The sequence below is a fragment of the Schistocerca gregaria genome, chromosome 5 (genome assembly GCF_023897955.1).
Source record: "Schistocerca gregaria isolate iqSchGreg1 chromosome 5, iqSchGreg1.2, whole genome shotgun sequence".
Taxonomy (NCBI): Eukaryota; Metazoa; Arthropoda; class Insecta; order Orthoptera; family Acrididae; genus Schistocerca; species Schistocerca gregaria.
The window spans coordinates 82,181,156-82,206,305 of NC_064924.1; the positions used below are offsets into that span (position 1 = coordinate 82,181,156).

The following is a 25,150-nucleotide window of genomic DNA, read 5'->3' on the forward strand; positions in this document are numbered from 1 at the left end:
CTACACCGAGCTGATTGAATGAAAAGCCATCAGATGGAGCGAAAACATGGTTCCAGTACGCAATGTCGGTGACAAAGACATGTGAGTAGGTTTGAATGAAACAGAATATGGATTCAGGCGAATAGGTGGGCTTTTATTTGGCACGAACAGTTTACGAACTATTTCACTTGTTGTATTGTAAATGTGTTGAACACATCTGTGTATTTATCAGTTTCAGTGTTGAATACTGCACACCTATCGCAGTGTAATGACCTGATAACGATGGCCACTCGTCACCGCATGCACCACAACATGAGGAGACTGGCGCACAGACCTCCCTCTGTGGCGTCCTTCGTCCACTAGATGTGTGACAGGGCAGATGATTTGTAGAGTCCCAGAACCATACCCTCATCAACGGCGTGGCCCCCAAACCGTTCTGACACCCTAGTCTTATGTTAGTTATTTCGATAAAGTTCGAATGCTGCGCCAGCCACTGAATTTACATGACTATGCAGAATATTTGTTTCACCATCTACTCGTTTACTCTTTTAAAGAGAATGACAAATTTCGGTTGAAAATATTCATCATCGTATGTTTACCTACGCCAAAAGAGTGATATCAAACACCCAAACGCATACTGCCTGACAAACGAGGTCAAGCACCCAGAGGAGGAGGAGGAGGAGGAGGAAACAAAAAGAAACCTCATGGTTTGAGAGGGTATGTCATGTTATTTCAGTGATTACAAAATCCATTCAAATTTACAAAATAATTTCACAGTGTGAAACCAATTATCCGTTAGATGTTACACTCCCTCTGCTCTGGCCAGATACAAAAATTCGATTGTAAAGGTATCACAAAGCCGTTTTATCCTCTACTCTACAGAAATCAGTGGGCCTGAAACTGTTGTTCTTGACATTCTAGATACGGGTACTGGAACAGAGTTGAAGTTCACTCTGGTGCCACCACGTTCTGCCACAGACAGACGTGGGGACCTTGTTGCCACAGAAACTCAACATGATCCAGACAGTTAATACTGACACGTTCCATATGTGGATGAGCATTGCTCTGTTGGAAAATGGCGCTACGACAGTACTGCACGAGAGGTACGGTAATACACGAGAACACACGATATCTGTCATGTATGACTGTGCCATCAGAGCTCTCGCAGCCACTACCGGCAGTGTCTGAAGTCAAACAAAATGGCTCCCCACAGCATGACGCTAGGACTAGTGTAACTTTGAATCTTCAAAGCATTGGAAATATGGGACCTACATTCAGGTCGCCGCCATACTCACCATGATCTGGCGTACTAGAGAAACCCCAATTCATCACTGACAGAATGCAACGCCATTCATTATCAGTCCATGCTTCCCGGTAACGTCACCACTCCTAACACAGCCATTTGTGTTTTGATGTTAATGGATACCTCCAGAATGAGTTTCAATGGCTATATAATGATGGGACATGAATTCTCTAATACACATGCTGCTCATCTCATACCAATGGTCCAGAATGACACAGAATGTTACAGGGTGCCCACTTCTTGTTTTCAGATGACAGATACTGACGTGAAGGGGTCACGATGTGATTGTACATAATACGGTGATCCTCTCTTGTGCTGCTCAGATGTTGTGAACCTAAACCTCTATGCTGAGTACACCTTCCTCAAGTTCCCAAGCAGTCCAACATCAGACCACATCCGAATGGCCAACAAATCTGGATATTGCGCTGTACTGGGAAAGAGCCAGTCAAGGAATATTTAGATTACTGCTTACAATTTTTTTTATTTTAAACTGTCACTCTGCATTAAGATTTTTAAATACAATCCAAGCAGCAGTCTCCACAGTGCCCATGTGCAGATAGCCACATTTCCTGTTTGTTTCAACAATTAGCATCACGCCAACCTTTCAATCCCCTGCTGAATGCGCTGTGTACACATGCTACCAGCTAGCCTTTGTAGACACATTTGATGGAGTCATGTTCGTAGTTGTCAGGTGGTTGCGAAGCACTGAGCACAGTTGTGAACCTCTCTCGGTATCCAGCTTCCAGGCAGAAAGACAGCCTCTGGCTCTGTGCTCCATGACCCTCCACCAGCAGAACTTGTGAACCGCCAACTCTCTCTCTCTTCCTGTCCGACTATTTTGGTTCACATATCTTAGACGGGCATTCAACCTGAACTTCTTCCCCATGGTGAGCACCATGTAACCCTTTATCACGGACTATATGCTTTCTTTTTCGCAAACCCTTCCCTTATTATTTGAAACTAACTTTCTTCAAGTCCCATAAGAAGCGCACTGACGATCTAGTGGCAGTCAAATGCGATGATACTCTCGACCGCCACACCCAAGGCTACTAGACTAACCCCAGTCACTGTTCAGCTATCCTAGAGCGACAGGATTCTCCCTCCCTCCCTCCCTCCCTCCCTCCCTCCCTCTCCTTTTCTCCAGCACAGTAGCTGTCTACGACTTCATTGCTCATTGGAGTGCGAGTATTCCAAATGACGAAACATTCAATGGTATCGTCTGTGCCGAAAAATACGGAATTAAATTATTTTCAATAATTCGTATGGCTGCAGTTTCAGCATACTATGCACGTTTATCGGGGATTTATCTGGGAAGGAGAAACTACACTGATGATCTCATTGACAAATCCATGCTATAGATCCATTGCTCCAGGACCATTATACGTAGCTTACACATCACCGTTTGAGGGACTTACAAAATCAGGAGAGAGACAACTGACTGAAACAAACTATAGACAACAGATCAAGGATGAGGAAGGAAGAAACATTAGGTCGGTCGGTTGGTTGGGGGAAGAGACCAAACGGCGAGGTTATAGGTCTCAGTGGAGTAGGGAAGGATGGGGAAGGAAGTCGGCGGTGTCCTTTCAAAGGAATCATTCCGGCATTTGCCTGGAGCGATTTAGGGAAATCACTGAAAACCTAAATCAGGCTGGCCGGACGCGGGATTGAACCGTCGTCCTTCCGAATGCGCGTCCAGTGTGCTAACCACTACGCCACCTTGCTCGGTGAAGAAGCATTAGGGTTTAACGTCCCATCGACGACGAGGCATTAGAGATAAGAGCAAAGGCTATGGTTGGGAAAGAACAGGGAAGGAAATCGGCCGTGCGCTTTCAAAATAATCGGGCGAGCATTCACATTTAGCGATTGAGGGGAATTGTAGAAAACGGAAAGTGTTGTAGCCGGATGTTGGTTGAACCAGCATCTTATAAAATAAAAATCCAGTACCACTGCACCACCTCGCTTGGTAGTTTAAGAACGTGATAACAGATAAACCATTTTAGAACTACACAAGTTTATGTGATCTTGGACTTTAAGAGTCAGTGCAGTTGAAGGCGCAATTAGAGTTTCTAAACATCATGACATAGTATGATACTCTCGTCGTTCTTTGAGTAAGGCAACAGAATGTGCGGTTGCACCGTGGTACCGTGTTTTAAAAGGCAACACTCCTCCTGCGCCAAACCAAAACTGTGGGTCAAGGTGTATGGTTCGTCATTTGCATACGGATAAGATGACAGATATCCCCCATATTACGATCACATGCTGCGGTCGTTTCTGTACCAAACCCTCTTCCATCCGTCATGTCCACACATGCACCATCACACCTTCTCCAGTGCTCCAGCACTGCGTAAAAAGCTCTACAGTCCATCACAAATATATGGACAAGCCATCAGTCATCTCTACTATGCCAATATGGGAGGGATCATGTACCAGATCATTTTCGTGCATAGTTCCCTTCTATTTATCGGATCCACGCACGTGTGTCATGAGCCGCACAGTGTGGCCGCGCGGTTTGAGGCGCCATGTCACATATTGCGCAACCCCTCCCGCCGAAGGTTCGAGTCCTGCCTCGGGCATGTGCGCGCGCGCTGTGTGTGTGTGTGTGTGTGTGTGTGTGTTGTTCTTAGGGTAAGTTAGTTTAAGTGATGTGTAAGTCTAGGGACCGATGACCTAAGCAGTTTGGTGCCTTAGGAATTCACACACATTTGAACATTTTTGAACACGTGTCATCGCACCCACTACGGTCCTTCACAGCACTGAACTAAAATTTAGTGCAAGGCTATAAGGTTCGTCATGACCATGCAGACCATACGCCAGGTGCGCTGTTCGATGCTCCCTCTTCTTGGTCCAGTACCACTTCTTTCCCTTGAATCTTTATAGGGATCTCTGTCATACACGCAGGGTTATTTATGACAAATGTATTCGCCTGAGATCCACGATTCTATTCCATTCATCGACGATGTGTGCTGGCAGTTGCCTTCGTGTTTCCGCTCCATCTGACGGCTTTTAGCTCGGTATAGCACTGACCTCTCCTGCCACACAGCAGGTGTCTGTCTGCTATACTGGTTACTATGTTGTGTTGTTGTTGTCTTCAGTCCTGAGACTGGTTTGATGCAGCTCTCCATGCTACTCTATCCTGTGCAAGCTGCTTCATCTCCCAGTAACTACTGCAACCTACATCCTTCTGAATCTGCTTAGTGTACTCATCTCTCGGTCTCCCTCTACGATTTTTACCCTCCACGCTGCCCTCCAATGCTAAATTTGTGATCCCTTGATGCCTCAAAACATGTCCTACCAACCGATCCCTTCTTCTAGTCAAGTTGTGCCACAAACTTCTCTTCTCCCCAATCCTATTCAATACCTCCTCATTAGTTACGTGAGCTATCCACCTTATCTTCAGTATTCTTCTGTAGCACCACATTTCGAAAGCTTCTATTCTCTTCTTGTCCAAACTAGTTATCATCCATGTTTCACTTCCATACATGGCTACACTCCAAACAAATACTTTCAGAAACGACTTCCTGATACATAAATCTATATTCGATGTTAACAAATTTCTCTTCTTCAGAAACGCTTTCCTTGCCATTGCCAGTCTACATTTTATATCCTCTCTACTTCGACCATCATCAGTTATTTTACTTCCTAAATAGCAAAACTCCTTTACTACTTTAAGTGTCTCATTTCCTAATCTAATTCCCTCAGCATCACCCGATTTAATTTGACTACATTCCATTATCCTCGTTTTGCTTTTGTTAATGTTCATCTTATATCCTCCTTTCAAGACACTGTCCATTCCGTTCAACTGCTCTTCCAAGTCCTTTGCTGTCTCTGACAGAATTGCAATGTCATCGGCGAACCTCAAAGTTTTTACTTCGTCTCCATGAATTTTAATACCTACTCCAAATTTTTCTTTTGTTTCCTTTACTGCTTGCTCAATATACAGATTGAATAACATCGGGGAGAGGCTACAACCCTGTCTCACTCCTTTCCCAACCACTGCTTCCCTTTCATGCCCCTCGACTCTTATTACTGCCATCTGGTTTCTGTACAAATTATAAATAGCCTTTCGCTCCCTGTATTTTACCCCTGCCACCTTTAGAATTTGAAAAAGAGTATTCCAGTCAACATTGTCAAAAGCTTTCTCTAAGTCTACAAATGCTAGAAACGTAGGTTTGCCTTTTCTTAATCTTTCTTCTAAAATAAGTCGTAAGGTCAGTATTGCCTCACGTGTTCCAACATTTCGACGGAATCCAAACTGATCCTCCCTGAGGTCTGCATCTACCAGTTTTTCCATTCGTCTGTAAAGAATTCGCGTTAGTATTTTGCAGCCGTGGCTTATTAAACTGATAGTTCGGTAATTTTCACATCTGTCAACACCTGCTTTCTTTGGGATTGGAATTATTATATTCTTCTTGAAGTCTGAGGGTATTTCGCCTGTCTCATACATCTTGCTCACCAGCTGGTAGAGTTTTGTCATGACTGGCTCTCCCAAGGCCGTCAGTAGTTCTAATGGAATGTTGTCTGCTCCGGGGGCCTTGTTTCGACTCAGGTCTTTCAGTGCTCTGTCAAACTCTTCACGCAGTATCGTATCTCCCATTTTGTCTTCATCTACATCCTCTTCTATTTCCATAATATTGTCCTCAAGTACATCGCCCTTGTATAAGCCTTCTATATACTCCTTCCACCTTTCTGCCTTCCCTTCTTTGCTTAGAACTGGGCTGCCATCTGAGCTCTTGATATTCATGCACGTGGTTCTCTTCTCTCCAAAGGTCTCTTTAATTTTCCTGTAGGCAGTATCTATCTTCCCCCTAGTGAGATAAGCTTCTACATCCTTACATTTGTCCTCTAGCCATCCCTGTTTAGCCATTTTGCACTTCCTGTCGATCTCATTTTTGAGACGATTGTATTCCTTTTTGCCTGCTTCATTTACTGCATTTTTATATTTTCTCCTTTCATCAATTAAATTCAATATTTCTTCTGTTACCCAAGGATTTCTAGCAGCCCTCGTCTTTGTACCTACTTTATCCTCTGCTACCTTCACTACTTCATCCCTCAGAGCTACCCATTCTTCTTCTACTGTATTTCTTTCCCCTATTCCTGTCAATTGTTCCCTTATGCTCTCTCTGAAACTCTGTACAACCTCTGGTTCTTTCAGTTTATCCAGGTCCCATCTCCTTAATTTCTCACATTTTTTGCAGTTTCTTCAGTTTTAATCTACAGGTCATAACCAATAGATTGTGGTCAGAGTCCACATCTGCCCCTGGAAATGTCTTACAACTTAAAACCTGGTTCCTAAATCTCTGTCTTACCATTATATAATCTATCTGATACCTTTTAGTATCTCCAGGGTTCTTCCACGTATACAACCTTCTTTCATGATTCTTAAACCAAGTGTTAGCTATGATTAAGTTGTGCTCTGTGCAAAATTCTACTAGGCGGCTTCCTCTTTCATTTCTTAGCCCCAATCCATATTCACCTACTATGTTTCCTTCTCTCCCTTTTCCTACACTCGAATTCCAGTCACCCATTACTATTAAATTTTCGTCTCCCTTCACTATCTGAATAATTTCTTTTATTTCATCGTACATTTCTTCAATTTCTTCATCATCAGCAGAGCTAGTTGGCATATAAACTTGTACTACTGTAGTAGGTGTGGGCTTCATATCTATCTTGGCCACAATAATGAGTTCACTATGCTGTTTGTAGTAGCTTACCCGCATTCCTATTTTCCTATTCATTATTAAACCTACTCCTGCATTACCCCTATTTGATTTTGTGTTTATAACCCTGTAGTCACCTGACCAGAAGTCTTGTTCCTCCTGCCACCGAACCTCACTAATTCCCACTATATCTAACTTTAACCTATCCATTTCCCTTTTTAAATTTTCTAACCTACCTTCCCGATTAAGGGATCTGACATTCCACGCTCCGATCCGTAGAATGCCAGTTTTCTTTCTCCTGATAACGACATCCTCCTGAGTAGTCCCCGCCTGGAGATCTGAATGGGGGACTATTTTACCTCCGGAATATTTTACCCAAGAGGATGCCATCATCATTTAATCATACAGTAAAGCTGCATGTCCTCGGGAAAAATTACGGCTGTAGTTTCCCCTTGCTTTCAGCCGTTCGCAGTACCAGCACAGCAAGGCCGTTTTGGTTAATGTTGCAAGGCCAGATCAGTCAATCATCCAGACTGTTGCCCCTGCAACTACTGAAAAGGCTGCTGCCCCTCTTCAGGAACCACACGTTTGTCTGGCCTCTCAACAGATACCCCTCCGTTGTGGTTGCACCTACGGTATGGCCATCTGTATCGCTGAGGCACGCAAGCCTCCCCACCAACGGCAAGGTCCATGGTTCATGGGGGGACGCTGGTTACTATACGTCGTCTAAATTATGATTCATTAAGGCTATTTTTACAAGTTGTTGCAATTCCAAACAAATTTCAGCCCAGCTTCTTATTCAGGCCCATTAGCAGTGTGATTGTCTGTGATGAAACTTTTTCGGGTTTGGTAACACTAGATTTATCTTCTAAAACATACATGTCTTACTCACCGTGATAGCCAGTATACTGAATGGGAAGTGACGTACCCTGTCGTGCGTCCAGGCGAACGGGAAGCTGGTGGCGACGTTGATGAGCGGAACGCCCAGGTGGTGCGCGAAGGCTACCATGCAGTCTGCAAAGTGGATGTCGGCGATGACCAGGTCGTAGCGGTCACCAGATCGCACCAGCTCCCGCGTCTGGGGCTGCGAGAACGCCTCCCTGCAGCCTTCTACGTTGCCCATCCAGCCATAGGCGTAGCCCAGTGTGATGGACCGCAACACGGGGATAATGTCCACTGACATCTGGGTGAGGAAAGTACAGTAGCCCTTAGTGATGACAGCTTAGCGATAAACTTAACATCAAAATTGTGGAGCACGAAGTACAAGAACCCAAGGAATTCTGCTCTCTTTGAAGTTAACACTTGAGGTTCTAGGCGCTTCAGTCCGGAACCGCGCTACTGCTACGGTCGCAGGTTCGAATCCTGCCTCCAGCATGGATGTGTGTGATGCCCTTAGGTTAGTTAGGTTTAAGTAGTTCTAAGTCTAGGTGACTGATGACCTCAGATATCAAGTCCCATAGTGCTTAGAGCCATTTTTTTAACACATGAGGGGACGAAGCAAGCAGGACATACAGATTCGATTAGCGCTAGCAAAGGGGATGAGTTGCTAGTATTGAACATCATCCTTAATCTGAGGAGGGTATTTCTGAGAATGTACATTTGGGTTGCAGAACTGTATGGTAATGAATGGTAGACTGCGTGGAAACTGGAAAAGAAAATAATCGAAGAGTTTGAGATGTGGTGCTACAGAAGAATATTGAAAATTAGGGGCCCTGATAAGGCAAGAAATAAGGTTTCCCGCAGAATTGGTGATGAAAGGAAGACAGGGGAAACATTGACAAAAAGAAGGAACAGGGTAATTGGACATGTATTACAACACCAGGTAATAAGTTCCATTGTACAAGAAGAACCTGTATGGAAAGAGAGATTAGCGGCCAGAAGAACCATCACTAAAAAAAAGTGATAGATGGAGGACAGCACTAAATTATGTTGTTCTTCGGAGAAAAACTGGAATGGAGTTATCAGATATAAGAGAATGAAGCCTATTTTTGGTTATTTCTGAACAGAACTTGGCACGAATCAAGTCAGTAGTTTAATTTTCATCTATCACGCGGCATTAGATCCTTTCCGTGATAAATGTAATCAACTGTTTGCAGTAATCCACATTTCTCTTGTTTTATGACATTCACAGATTCATTGCGTATCTTACAGGTTAAACATTTTGTAAAGAGAATGTGAAACCTATATTTCAGTTTTAATAGTTTCATCAAATGGTAAAAGTTTAAAAAGTGCCAACAGCATCTGGCATCAGCGTCATTTAACCGAGAATGCGCTGAACTTCAGGCATTTAGATTCGTTTTCAGACTCGTGTGCTGTACGACACCAAAAATGGCGTTAACTCGCCACCTGAAAACGGAAACTATGAATGTGAAGTACGTCGAGTACGAGAATTCATTCTTACATAAAAGTGAAGACTTCAGTATAATCGAAAAAACTAGTAAAAAAGGACTATGCATTTAAATGCCAGAGAAACGGATCAAACCCATACCATCGGTAAAGAGAAGTAAGCCTAAATTTGCAGTCGTTTTAATGATTGGAAATCAATTCGGAGCACCAAAACTTTGGAAAACTCCATGACTGACAGGAAAGGGAACGCACAAGGACACCCTATCAATTGCATGTATATAGGGTGACTGAGATTTCAAAAAGGTTTGCCGTGAATTGCTAAATTCAAATAAACTTTCAAGTAATTCTGTACTTCCTTTGCAGAGACTAATCAGGAAAAGAAAAAACAAATACGAACTTTCCAGAGATACCAAATGTGCATCAAGAGAGAGATAGCAAACGTAAATGTGCATCCAGATTTACTTTATCAGTGCACAAAACCAGTGACTGCGATAAAGAGAAACAATACATCACTGTTTCCGGTCGTGCCATCGATGCGTCACATCTTCTGACAGAACATCCCTGTACACCTGAACACTCGCTCCAGCGACACAACTTTCCAGCACTACGATGACATTTTGTGTGCCTCGTATGTTAACAACACTTAAATATGCAGTTGTGACAACTGTAATACTAAAGTAGCCCTTCTAAGCGGCACTTCTATGAAAACTGAAAAAGCGAAATGTCTTTGAGTTAACATAAACGGTGACAGATTTGTTTGTTTTGGAACACATTGGTAATAGTCTTACGTTTCATACTTTGGTTTACTTAGTCTAATAAATGACACCCAATTTAGGTGTTACGTTTGTTTTTAATCTCCTTTCTGCAGCTCTGCAATACTTCTGACATACTTTGATTTGCATTCTGTACGGATAATTTGTGCATTCTATTCAACAAGTATTGTAAGTCTTTCTAATTTTTTCAGCGCATCTAATTATATAAATACTTCCTCACCTTTAATTTTAATACTACTTCTGACCCTTGTTTTAATTTCCTTCGTTTCTTCAACATTATAGCCGTAGATCATCATAGGAGAACTACGGCATCCCTGCCTTGCCCTCGTTTCAATAAGAGCATTTCGCTGCTACTCGTCCAGTATTCGTGTACCGGGTGATTATAAATAAAATGCAGCTAGCGTGGGATCTAATTATTGTATGCAGCGAAACTTGGTAGATATGCTTAAGCGTTAATGAGGAACCCATTTACGCTGGGAATTTTAGCCACGAGGTGCAAATCTGGCGCTGTATAACACCTCGTCGTCATCTCCAGTCCTCATATTGAACAAACTGTTTAAGCAGCAGTTAATCATCACTTGCTTCACCTCCTCTGCCCATGTCCCATTCCTGATCTATTACATGTGGAAACATTTCTATACATCTTTCTTGTATTCACAGTGCCATACTTCCAACTGGCTGGCAAATTTAGAACTAATTGTTTCCAACGTAAATTGGTTCTGCATTCATGCATTAGAATATCTACGAAGTTTCGCTGCCATACGATGAGGACAGCCCACACTGGACGTCTGTGGCTTGCCACACCAATTATAGCCATCCGGTAGTTCATGGATGTAGGGAACCTGAAAACCATTCACCCACAAATATGACAAGTCCACGTGTCATGCAATTAATTTAAGAACTACATTAGCAAATGGTTCAAATGTGGGGGACTTAACATCTGAGGTCATCAGTCCCCTAGACTTAGAACTACTTAAGTCTAACTAACCTAAGGACATCACACACATCCATGCCCGAGGCAGGATTTGAACTTGCGACCGTAGCAGCAGCGCGGTTCTGGACTGAAGCGCCTAGAGCCGCTCGGCCACAGCGGCCGGCACTGCATTATCATCTCACAACTTTGAGAATGTCTAAATGTAAACACTACTAAACCGAAGTGTTCATCACCACGTTACCAGTATTTCACTAACAAATAGCATTACTAACAGAAGTCTGCAGCTTGCATGTATGCAAGTGTGTAAATGAGGAGATTACTGTTTCTTTCAGTCACTCCCGCTGCTACATGACGTCTGGGTTTTGACGGAAAGTTATGAACAAGTGGTCGTGTTACTCTGACATCAATAAATCGTAGCTCCTCCAAAGTAAAAAAAAAATCTTTAGTTACGGAATTAAACAAGAATCACTATTAACTCAGCTTATTACATCAAAATGTGCATTAAATCGTCTGACAAACATTGACACTATCAAACTACTGGCTTGGAAAATGTGGGTAAAGGATCGGGACTCTGATTCTCATAATCATGTGTTCGTATAGAACAATAATGTTCGTGAACTTATACCGTGATTGCTGATAGGTTAATATTAAAAGATAGATAGCCAGCCCTATACGTGGGTATGCGTTTACTTATTGAACCGGAATTGAAAGCGTATTGATCGTAAAACCCAAGAAAGTCTTGTGAGTGAATCTTGAAATTTACTGAAACTCAGGAGTAATGATTTCCTTATACCTAAGGTTCATCTCGCTGTCGTGGCTAGACTTCACAGTGTTTATCTGCAGGTGGATCCTGAAGTGGCTGTAAAAAATGAGTCATTGCTTTCGGTCCAATGACTACAACAAAGTGCAGCTTATACCAAAATATTCCGAGTCTCCCAGCTCATCTGACCATATAGGTGACCGGCTGCTCTACTGGTGACGTGCAGAGAACAAAACTATCGTAGGCACCTGGCGAGGAACAAGTCTTGTGATGAACATCAGGTGTTAAGATGAACCGATTTTGTTCTGATAATGATAAAAGCTTATGAATTGAATTAGAATTTGTACCATGGCCGGGGTTTTAACTCGGTTGTCGTGCTTACTAGGCAGATATGCTAGCCATTAGAGGTCTGCATCTGACGTGTATTAATTCCGCCTAAGTCCGTCAGATGTCAATACAGCCGCCTTGGATTGAGGGGGCAACCGAACCCGACATCCATGCGTCATGCTCGTTGCAGCGTCGCACTCACGAACTGTACGGCCGTCTGCTATAGTTATCCCACCGCCGCTCAGTCGCCTGCTGTAGGATCACTGCGCATGAACGCGAAAGTGTCGGAAGTTCCATGCGGCTTTTCGCGGATGATGCTGTAGAATACAGAGAAGTTGCAGCAAGAGAAAATTGTAGCGAAATGCAGGAAGATCTGCAGCGGATAGGCACTTGGTGCAGGGAGTGGCAACTGACCCTTAACATAGACAAATGTAATGTATTGCGAATACATAGAAAGAAGGATCCTTTATTATATGATTATATGATAGCGGAACAAACGTTGGTAGCAGTTACGTCTGTAAAATACCTGGGAGTATGCGTGCGGAACGATTTGAAGTGGAATGATCATATAAAACTAATTGTTGGTAAGGCGGGTACCAGGTTGATATTCATTGGGAGAGTCCTTAGAAAATGCAGTCCATCAACAAAGGAGGTGGCTTACAAAACACTCGTTCGACCTATACCTGAGTATTGCTCATCAGTGTGGGATCCGTACCAGATCGGGTTGGCGGAGGAGATGAAGAAGATCCAAAGAAGAGCGGCGCGTTTCGTCACAGGGTTATTTGGTAACGGTGATAGCGTTACGGAGATGTTTAGTAAACTCAAGTGGCAGACTCTGCAAGAGAGGCGCTCTGCATCGCGGTGTAGCTTGCTCGCCCGGTTTCGAGACGGTGCGTTTCTGGATGAGGTCTCGAATATATTGCTTTCCCCTACTTATACCTCCCGAGGCGATCACGAATGTAAAATTAGAGAAATTCGAGCGCGCACGGAGGCTTCCCGACAGTCGTTCTTCCCGCGAACCATACGCGACTGGAACAGAAAAGGGGGGTCATGACAGTGGCACGTTAAGTGCCCTCCGCCACACACCGTTGGGTGGCTTCCGGAGTATAAATGTAGCTGTAGATGTAGAAATGAAGGAGAGCGCGAAAGCGAAACTTGATTCCAACTAATATATCATGAGTGCGAAAGACAGAGGTTGTAACAATGTTTGGGAGAGATTTTCATTAGTGACCGATAAGAATGTCTGCTACACGTACTATGCCAGGTACTCTGTTCTCCTGTGTCACAGATCCGCAACCGCTCATCTGTAGGCACTTTTCTGCGCAACACAACGACGTCTTAACTTCTGACGCATTAGCAGTTTCAATGAAACGTACAGTAATTAATAAAGGTGCTTAGAAATGTGTGTCAGAGATCTTCGCCTATTTACATTAACATTAGGTGTAAAGTTTCTTCATCTACATCTACGTGATTACTCTGCTGTTCACAATAAAGTGCTTGGTAGAGGGCTCAATGAACCACCTTCAAGCTGTCTCTCTACCGTTCCACTCTCGAACGGCGCGCGGGGAAAACGGGCACTTAAGTTTTCCTGTGAGAGCCCTGATTTATTTTATTGTGATGGTCATTTCTCCCTATGTAGGCGGGTGCCAACAAAATGTTTTCGCAATAGGAGGAGAAAAATGGTGATTGAAATTTCATGAGAAGATCCCACTGCAAAGAAAATCGCCTTTGTTTTAATTATTGCTACTCCAGTTCACGTATCATGTCTGTGGTGCTATCTGCCCTATTTAGCGATGATACAGAACGAGCTGCCCTTCTTTGAATTTTTTCTGTGTCATCTGTCAGTCCAACCTGATGCGGATCCCACATGAACTTCCTGTCAGCAGCTTGAGAATGTCGGTTCAGAATTGGAACATGCAGACCTTTCCACCAGTTTACCTCATTCTACGACAGCAGCATGATACACTGAAAGACAAGCCGTGAAATTCGAGCGAGTATGACGCCCAGCATTATCCACGCCATAAGCGGTAATGCATGTCGATGTATTGCGGGTATATGGACAGATTATCCATTATCCCTCGTGAGATAAGCCTCTACACCCTTACATTTGTCCTCTAGCCATCCCTGCTTAGCCATTTTGTACTTCCTGTCGATCTCATTTTTGAGACGTTTGTATTCCTTTTTGCGTGCTTCACTGACTGCGTTTTTGTATTTTCTCCTTTCATCAATTAAATTCAGTATCTCTTCTGTTACCCAAGGATTTCTACTAGCCCTCGTCTTTTTACCGACTTGATCCTCTGCTGCCTTCACTATTTCATTCCTCAAAGCTATCCATTCTTCTTCTACTGTATTTCTTTCCCCCATTCCTGTCAATTGTTCCCTTATGCTCTCCCTGAAACTCTGTACAACCTCTGGTTTAGTCAGTTTATCCAGGCCCCATCTCCTTAAATTCCCACCTTTTAGCAGTTTCTTCAGTTTCAATCTACTGTTCATAACCAATAGATTGTGGTCAGAGTCCACATCTGCCCCTGGAAATGTCTTACAATTTAAAATCTGGTTCCTAAAACTCTGTCTCACCATTATATAATCTATCTGAAATCTTCTAGTACCTCCAAGGTTCTTCTATGTATACAACCTTCTGTCATGATTCTTGAATCAAGTGTTAGGTATAATTAAGTTATGCTCTGTGGAAAATTCTACCAGGTGGCTTCCTCTTTCATTCCTTAGCCCCATTCCATATTCACCTACTACGTTTCCTTCTCTTCCTTTTCCTACTGTCGAATTCCAGTCACCCATGACTATTAAATTTTCGTCTCCCTTCACTACCTGAATAATTTCTTTTATCTCATCATACATTTCATCAATTTCTTCATCATGTGCAGAGCTAGTTGGCATATAAACTTGTACTACTGTAGTAGGTGTGGGCTTCATATCTATCTTGGCCACAATAATGCGTTCACTATGCTGTTTGTAGTAGCTTACCACGCACTCTTATTTTTCATTCATTATTAAACCTACTCCTGCATTACCCTTATCTGATTTTGTATTTATAACCCTGTATTCACCTGACCAAAAGTCTTGTTCTTCCTGCCACTGAGCTTCACTAATTCCCACTATATCTAACTTTAACCTATCCATTTCCCTTTTTAAATTTTCTAACCTACCTGCCCGATTAAGGGATCTGACATTCCATGCTCCGATCCGTAGAACGCCAGTTTTCTTCCTCCTGATAACAACATCGTCTTGAGTAGTCCCCGCTCGGAGATCCTAATGGGGGACTATTTTACCTCCTGGCATTACTTCCACTTACTTGTGCCAGGTTTCTCCTGTTTCCTTTCATATCCGGCCTCCCTTGGCCAACTCTTGGTTTCTTCGACCCCATTGGTATTAGGTTTCCGAGGCCCAAGGGTGTCTTTCACTTTCCTCTGTAGTATCTATTATCTACCCTTCGACCCAACACCCAACGGCGAAGCAAGTGGAAGAAGAATCTTATATCCCAGGCTCTCAACGATCGTGGAGGCGGAAGAGGTCATGCCAGACGAACTGGCTGTAAAGGCGCCGCTCAGCCATCACTGAGCTCGCGGCAGTTCTTTGCAGTTCTGGTACCTGAAGTCACATGTCACATACGTATGTGCCATGAAGAATTGTTCCAGAATCATAGTGTGTGGGTTACTTCCTCGCAATCTGTAATTCACCTTAAACAAATTCACGCAAATGGCAATTTCTGCTGTTATTTTCTTTAAAGACCAATGACGATGGGATAAGGTCGATGGTATCAGGCTCCGAGTGAGGCTGGAAGCTACTAGTCTGGACCTGCACATTGGCGGAAGGTGTGTGATGGTCGCCTTCCTGAGAACCAATGTGACTACTCGGGAATCCGGTCCTGCATCTGCGGCTGGGCAGGCCTATTTAGGATGACTGCTGCCCACCCTGACTGGAGAAGGCCCTAGAAAATGTGGGCTAAACATCGGAAGTCACACTTGAACCGGGCTGGGAATTCGCACCCAGTAGGTCACTCCTTATACTGTGGACACAAACAAAAGAAGAATGAAATAATTATGACAATAGGGACATGGAAAGTCAGGACCCTCCTGGACGTGAACAATTACAGGCCAGAGAGAAGAACAGCTCATATCACCCAAGAACTAGCCCAGCTAGATTTGGACACTGCTGCCTTGATTGAGACAAGACTCTCAGGTGAGGGACACATTAGTGAGGTACGTTCAGGGAACACCATCTTCTGGAAGGGAAAGGATGCAGGAGAACCACGCATCCATGGTGCAGGATTTGCCATAAAAACTAAAATAGTGAAAGATCTTTGACTTACACCTGTCTCAATTAATGAAAGACTGACGACTCTCAGAGTACCCATTGGTTCAGACAGTTTCATCACCTTAGTCTCCGCATATGCCCCTACTTTAAACAGTGATGAAGACGCAAAGAATCAGTTCTACCACCAACTGAACAGTACTCTCTCTAAGATACCCAGTAAAGATAAATTAATTTTACTTGGTAATTTCAATGCCAGGGTGGGAAGGGACAACCGTTTTTGGAGAGACGTCATGGGTAAACAAGGGGTCGCAAACTGCAATGCAAATGGGATGTTACTTCTTGGTCTATGTGCTGAGCATGAGCTTTTGCATCTCCAATACCCAATACCGCTTGCCTAACCGCTATAAGACCACATGGATGCACCCAGGCTCCAAACATTGGCATTTTAGAGACTATGTTATTACTCGACAGCGTGACAAGAACCCCCCAGGGGGTCCACAACTCTTTTTGTGGATACGTGCATAGCATCACGGGACTCCTAGCTAATGTGGCCCTACTTCCTTTCTGGACTGTATACCTTCCTTTCCCATATCCTTCCCTATCCTCCATCTTCACCCCCACTCCCCTCACCTCTGGCTCTTTCCTTCCCTTTTTCCCCCTCTGGGAGTATGGCTTGTGCCTACATCCGGAGACGGACTCTCATAAATGTAACGCATTCCTCACCTTCTCTGCTTGTATGTCTTCATCTTTCCTTCATCCTTCTCTTTTCCTTACCTCTTCTCTTTACCCTTTTCTCTGCTGTGGCATTTGAGACCTCTCTTCTTTCCTTTCCCTTTCTTTGTTTTTCCCTTTCTCTTTCTTCCTCCCTGTGCATGTCTGAAGGCCGACCCACGCATTTTCGTGCGTAGCCAGTGACGGGGTAACACGTAATTCCCCGCCCCAGGTAGACAGGTAGGACACGTACGTACCCCCTGGTAACGGCCAGACCCAGGGAGGGGTGATTACCCGAGCTCATACCTTCCAAAAGTGTCGATTGGTCCCTCCGTCCATTTCTCGGGAGGTGTGACCTGAGGTGAGAGTGCCCTCAGAGACGACTCCCACAAGGGAGGAGGGCGCCATCGGAGACGCCGGTAATCATGGGGATTCTTCCGAAATGGTTTCCTCTTCTTCCACGTTGTCTGCTCACAAGCGTAAGTTCACTGAGTCTCAGCCACAGACAGTTCTTCCATCGTTGCCACAGTTCCTTGTTGTTTCTCGGTCTGACAAAGGTCACGACTTCCCACTGTCAACCCTTTCATTACTCAGAAAGGTGTCGACGCAATTGCAGGTCCTGTAAAGTCTTGTTCCAGATTATGGAATGGCAACTTGTTGCTAGAAACAGTCAGTGCGCTCCAGGTACAAAAAATGCTGCGTACTTCACTTCTCCACTCCTTTCCTGTCCGGGTTGAAGTGCACCGCACTTTAAATTCCTCACGTGGAGTCGTTTATACACGCTCCCTCGACAGATTGTCTGACGAGGAAATTCAGCACTACCTGTCTGACCAGGGCGTAACAGCTGTTCATAGAGTTATGGAAAGGGTTGACACGAACATCGTTCCAACCCATACTGTCTTTTTGACATTTGCCAGAGTTCAACTCCCATCGAAAATAAAAGCGGGCTATGAGATAATTTCCGTTCGCGCCTACGTCCCAAACCCTACGCATTGCTATCGGTGCCAGCGGTTCAATCACACCAGCGAGTCCTGTTCCAATCCGGACAAATGTGTTATGTGTGGCAAGGATGCCCATGAGGGTGCTTGTCCACCTCAATCCCCTCGTTGCCTCAACTGTATGGGTGACCACGCTACTTCCTCTAGAGATTGCCCCATTTTTAAAGATGAAAAGCTCATTCAGGAAATCAGAGTGAAGGAAAAGGTGTCGACCTTTGCTGCTCGAAAATTATTCGCAAGTCGAAAGCCCACTGTGCCTCAGACAGGAAAATACATCACTGTCCTTGCCTCTCCTCGGCTAACAAAGGATGTGGCCACACAGACGTGATTTCACAGTCGTCAGATCGGCCAGCGCAAAGATCGCCCATTCAACCTCCCCACTTTCGCCTGCTCCAGCTATGGCTAACCATCGGGTTCTGCTACATCTCGATCCCAAAAGTCAGACACTCGGACTTCCAAAAAAAGAGCATACTCGTGAAGAATTTTTACATATCCCAACTTCACAACCACCGGTTCTTCCTTCATCTAAACATCATGATTCCAAGAAAGCTAATAAGAAACCCAGTTCCTCTCCTCCTCCGCCACGGCGTGTCTCATATACAGCACCACCTGGCAGTAACCGCCCTCGGCTAGGCGTGTCTCATATACAGCACCACCTGGCAGTAACCGCCCTCGGCTATCTTCTGTGTTGCCGAGGCGCACCGCTGGCGGCCGATCAACCGGCCGATCGCTGGCGGCATGAGCTGCTCCTGAACAACCTATGGATCAGGATCTTTTGCCTTCGGCTGAGTTCCATTCCATGCTGTCGGTCGCTAGCTCTGAGCAGTCGTTGAGTTGACGACAAACTTGGTCACATTCTTCCATTTTCTGTCCAACCTATGTCCATTACCCATTGGAATATCCGCAGCATTCGAGCGTATCGGGATGAATTGACGATCCTCTTACAATCCTACTCGCCGGTCATCTTCTGTCTTCAGGAAACAAAGCTGCATCCCCATGACCGCTTTGTCTTCCCTCATTTTCAGTCAGTCCGATTTGATCTCCCCTCTGTTGAAGGCACTCCAGCACATGGAGGACTCATGATTCTTCTTCATGATACTCTTCATTATCACCCAATCCCCTTAAACACTTCCTTCCAAGCTGTCGCTGTCTGTCTTTCCCTTTCTGGATATACCTTTTCTCTTTATACTATACACATTCCATCGCCCACACCAATGGCACAAGCTGATCTCCATCTTCTCAGTCAGCTTTCACCCCCCTATTTGCTGGTTGGGGACTTCAATGTCCACCACCCTCTTTGGGGATCTCCAAATCCATATCCGCGTGGCTCACTATTGCTAGACATCTTCCACCAAGCGGATCTTGTTTGCCTCAACACTGGGTACCCTACATTTTTGTCTTCCTCCACGACAACTTTCTCTCATTTGGACCTTTCGGTCGGTACCGTTCCGCTAGCTCGGCGCTTCGAATGGTTCGCCCTTGCTGATACACACTCGAGTGACCACTTTCCATGTGTCCTTCGATTGCAGCCACACCTACCATATATGCGCCCGAGACGCTGGAAGTTTTCCCAAGCCGATTGGACAGTCTCTGGGCTCACTGTCGCGCATGATACGTTAGTGGACCCTGTCGCAATTTCTAACTCGTTGGGTCAACACTTTGCAAAGATTTCGAGCTCTTCAAATTACCCGCCAGCATTTCTCCCGAAAAAACGTGCAGCGGAAGTGCGACCTCTTGCTTTCTTCTCTCAAAATCGCGAAACCTATAATACTGTTTTCTCCATGCAGGAACTCCAACATGCACTCTCTTCTTCTCGCTCCTGCGCCCCAGGACCAGATGGTATCCACATCCAAATGTTGCTGCATTTATCAACCCATAGTCTGCGTTACCTCCTTCGCCTTTATAATCGAATTTGTACCGACAGTACTTTTCCCATACGATGGCGGGAAGCTATCGTCGTCCCTGTTCCGCAACCTGGAAAGGACAAACATCTCCCCTCTAGCTATCGCCCCATTTCTCTCACCAGTAGTGTATGTAAGGTTTTGGAGCGTATGGTTAATTGCCGTTTAGCTTGGTGGCTGGAGTCCCGCAGTCTTTTAACACCTACCCAATGCGGTTTCCGAAAGCATCGTTCTGCAGTTGACCATCTTGCTGCTCTCTCCACTTATATCATGAACAATTTTCTCCAGAAACGCCAAACAGTAGCAATATTTTTTGATCTGGAGAGAGCATACGATACCTGTCGAAGGACAGGCATCCTCCGCGCACTGTTCTCTTGGGACTTTCGAGGTCGGCTGCCCCTTTTTCTTCGCGAATTTATGGCAGAGCGCACATTTAGAGTGCGGGTGAACATCACTCTCTCCCGTATTTTCTCCAAAGAAAACGGGGTACCCCATGGCTCCGTGCTGAGTGTTGTACTGTTTGCCATTGCCATAAATCCAATTATGGACTGTCTCCCTCCCGATGTCTCAGGCTCCATCTTTGTGGACGATTTTGCAATCTACTACAGCTCTCAACGGACCAGCCTTCTTGAACAACGTCTTCAAGGCTGTCTCGATCGCCTCCACTCTTGGAGCCTCGAAACCGGCTTCCGTTTTTCTCCCAGTAAGACCGTTTGTGTTAATTTTTGGCGACGTAAGGAGTTTCTTACACTCTCCTTACATCTAGGACCTGTCAACCTTCTGTTTTCGGACGTCGCTAAATTCTTGGGTCTTATGTTTGACAGAAAACTGTGCTGGTCCTCCCACGTTTCCTATCTTTCAGCTCGCTGTCTGCGATCCCTCAACACCCTCCGTGTCCTGAATGGTACCTCCTGTGGAGCGGACTGGGTGGTCCTTCTCCGCCTCTGTCCCGCCTTAGTGCGCTCGAAATTGGATTATGGAAGCATAGTTTACTCCTCTGCTCGGCCATCTATTCTTTGGCATCTCTATCCACCACCCTGGATTACGTTTAGTGTCTAGAGCTTTTTACACCAGCCCTGTGGAAAGCCTTTATGCTGACACTGCTGAACCTCCGCTGACCAATCGGCGGGCAGTCCTACTTAGTCGTTATGCTAGCCATCTATCTTCCATGCCAGCTAATCCGGCCCATGACTTTTTTTCAACGACTCCTTGGATGTAGGGTATGCAGGCCACTCTTCCTCCCTACCACCACTGGGTGTCCGCTTCCGTCAACTGCTCCATTCTCTTTCCTTCCGCTTTCCTAAAACCACCTTGACAACTTGGGGTACAGCACCGCCTTGGCTCCGTCCCCGGATCGGCCTGCTCTGTGACCTTTGTCAATTTCCCAAGGATGGTACCCCTTCACTTGTTTATTGTCGGGCATTTGCTGCTCTATGTGCACAAATGAAGGAAGCCACATTTATTTACACTGATGGCTCGAAAACATCGTTAGGTGTAGGGAGTGCCTATATTGTTGGCGACACCCCAAATCGATTTCGGCTTCCCGACCAGAGTTCGGTTTATACTGCAGAGCTTTACGCTGTTCTCCAGGCTGTCCAATACATCCGCCGCCATCAGCGGATACAGTATGTTATCTGTTCAGATTCTCTCAGCTCTCTCCTCAGTCTCCAAGCTCTGTACCCCGTCCACCGGATTCAGGACTGCCTGCACTTGCTCCACTTGGGGGGCGTCTCGGTGGCGTTCCTCTGGATCCCAGGACACGTTGGAATCTGTGTTTTATGTCGTCGTGTTGTTCTTTTATGGCACGCACATTGGTCGACACTTTCCCATAATAAATTGCGGGACGTGAAAGCTCTTCCCTGTGCTTGGACCTCTTCCTCCCGAACGCGTCGTCGGGAGGAGGTAATTTTAACCAGACTCTGGATAGGGCACTGTCTTTTTAGCCATCGACATCTTTTAAGTGGCGATCCTCCCCCACTCTGTCCCCACTGCTCTCAGCTGTGGACGGTAAGTCACCTTTTAATTGAGTGCCCCTATTTTACTCCGTTACGCGCCCGTCTACAGCTGTCGCCTGATATATCGTCCATTTTAGCAGATGACACGCGCTCGGCCGATCGCGTTCTCGATTTTATTAGTGCCAGTAAGATGACATCAGTCATTTGAAGCTTTTTTTGGGGACAACCAACCCCTTTCTGAAGTGGATTTTTAAGCTTTCCTTCTGCTTTTAGTTTCTCCAATTTTTTGAGTTTCGTTCTCATTGTTGCTGGTTTCCACTTTCGATTTTTACCGTTTCCTAAGTCACAGACCGGGCACTAATGACGATAGCAGTTTTGCGCCCCAAAACCAAACAAAAAAAGCGTGACAAGAAATTATTATCACAAAAGCAGCACTAAACATCGTTGAGTGCTGGACTGACCATAGATTTTTTGTCAGCCATTTGAGAGGACCAAAGTATCGCAAGCCACGATCCCACTTTTCAAACCCACCACACAGAAAATTCAACATAAGCAACCTGAACAACAGAAACGTACGCTCACACTTCCAAGACATACTGTCTGAACAACTTAACAAAGCTCCAGCAACCACAGATGATGTCGAACAAGAATGGACCACATTAAAGAACATCATCAAAGAAACTGCTGAGAATGTTGTTGGCTTTAGTGCACGGAAAACAAGTAACTGGTTTGATGACAGCCATGGAGATATCCAATCCATCATCAATGCAAAGCGGGGTGCTTACCTATCCCTTGCTCAAGATCCGTCCTGTGCAGAAAGGAAAGCACACTTTCAAGAACTCAAGCAGAAATGTCAAAGTGAAATACGAGCAATCAATAACAAATGGTGGCAACAGAAAGCCACAGAACTCCAATATCTTTCCCATGCAAGGAACCTGCGTGGCTTCTACGCTGGTATTAAAGAGCTGTATGGACCTATCCGCTGTGAAGCTGCTGACAACTCCCCCATTCTTACTGAAAGCCAAGACATCTTAAATCGTTGGTAAGAGCACTTCAGCTCACTGTTAAACGGCCCTTCTACTGCCGCTGGAGATTTTCTCAAAGATGTCCCACAGCACCCTCCACAACCCGGGATGGCTGATCCTCCAACTTTTCAAGAATTTTGCAAGGCACTCAAGAGTGTGAAACCTGGAAAGGCTCCTGGACCTGACAGCACCCCGATGGAGCTTATTGAGGGTAGCGGCTTGCCTCTAAAATCTAGACTCTTCTCACTCATTCTATTAATGTGGGAAACCTGAAAGGTACCAGCTGACTTGAAGAACACAATTGTCAGCATCTTCAAGAAGGGCGACAGAAGCGTCTGTGGTAACTACCGGAGAATATCTCTTCTCTCTGTCATGGGCAAAATTTTTGCAAGAATCCTTTTAAATCGCCTCCACACACTTTCAGAGACTACACTACCTGAGTCTCAATACGGGTTTTTACCTTCAAGAGGAACAGTTGACATGATTTTCTGTGCACGAAAATTACAGGAGAAGTGCAGAGAACAGCAAAAGCCTTTACTACAGCTTTTCTACGATCTAGAAAAGGCCTTAGATACTGTTCCCAGAGAAGCCATGTGGATGGTCTTAAAACGCTTCTGCTGCCCTGAACATTTTGTTGACTTGATTTAAGCTCTCCACAATGATATGACTGGACAGGTCCTCTGCCAGAATGAAACAATTAGTGAATTCCCAGTAACAAGTGTGTCTGGCAGCTATGCTTTACGAGACATCCGTAAATTGTGCAGGAATAGAACTAAAGTACAGGTTCGATGGAGGATTATTCAACCAGTCCAGACTCCATTCAAAAAGGTTCACCAGTAGCACTCGTGTGACAGAGCTGCAGTATGCTGATGACAATGTTTCTCCAGATCACTCACCTGCAGAGTTGCAGCGATTTGGTCTCTCCAGCAATATTCCAAAGACAAAGGTGATGGCGCAGTCAACTCCTGGCTCCTCCGTTCCTGATTACAGCATATCGATTTATGATACACCTGTGGAACAACTGGACCATTTCCTCTACCTAGGAAGCATACTGTCATCTAACTGCTCATCTAGAAAAGATGTGGAGAATAGATTACGTGCTGCCCATGTAGCATTTGGACCTCTTACAAAGCGTGTCTTCCTGAATAAAGACCTAACACTGAACACCAAACTGATGGTGTACAAAGTTGTAGTCGTTTCCACCCTGCTATATGGTTGCTGTAATCTGAAGAAACTAGAACGCTTCAACCAACAGAAGCTAAGATATATCATGAACCTTGACAAAGTAAAAATGTATAGCATGGAAGCTCTTATCATTGGGCATCAACTCAGATGGGTCGGACAAGTCCAGCGGATGAAAAATGACAGACTTCCATGGCAAATACTGTACTGCGAAGTGAGTACAGGTAAAAGGCCACGATGTTCCCCTCTCAAACGTTATAAGGATCAGTACAAGAAAAATCTGAAAAACTTGAACATCGATCTGGTCCACAATAGCAGAAGATCGAAGTCGCTGGCGCTCAGTTACCTCAAACGCTCATCAAAACTTTGAGCTGGAACGTCGAAGAATGGAGAATGACAAACGCCGGAGACGTAAACTCCTCCAGGCTCAGCCACGTCCTCCACCTTCAATCAGCTGTAATGTCTGTGGCCGCCTGTTCCATGCTAGGATTGGATTGCTAAGCCATCAACGACACTTCCACGCCTGAACCGTGACAAAGGAAATCTCAGGAGAGAAATGAAAACTCGGATACGAGTATCAGCCGACAACGACGACAGGGCCAGATCAGTCAATCATCCAGCAATCATCCAGACTGTTGCCCCTGCAACTACTAAAAAGGCTGCTGCCCCTGTTCAGGAACCACACGTTTGTCAGGCCTCTAAACAGATGGGAAAGATACCTTAAAAAACTGGTCACCTCTCTCTCTCTCTCTCTCTCCCTCTCTCTCTCTCTCTCTCTCTCTCTCTCTCTCTCTCTCTCTCTCTCTCTCTCTCTCTCTCTCATTTCAAGGCGCTTTAACCACAGAAACGTTTCTTAACATTTGTTGCTGAGAGACTGCATTCTGCCCTCCATCTGTCATTTTCTATGGTCAACGACCCAGTAGCTGAATGGTCAGCGTGACGGATTGTCAATCCTCTGGGCCCAGTTTCGATTCCCGGCTGGGTCGGGGAATTTACTCCGCCCAGGGACTCAGTGTTGTGCTATCCT

General features: G+C 45.0%; 1 protein-coding gene across 4 annotated transcripts in view; it reads right to left on the minus strand.

Annotated features, from left to right (window-relative positions):
- Positions 1-25,150, minus strand: part of LOC126272922 (UDP-glycosyltransferase UGT5-like) — a 146,496-nt gene that overhangs the window by 54,617 nt on the left and 66,729 nt on the right. For all 4 annotated transcript variants that reach the window (XM_049976211.1, XM_049976212.1, XM_049976213.1 and 1 more), the window contains exon 4: positions 7,868-8,122. In XM_049976211.1, coding sequence (XP_049832168.1) covers positions 7,868-8,122 — 255 coding nt within the window. The remainder of the gene's footprint in view (positions 1-7,867; positions 8,123-25,150) is intronic.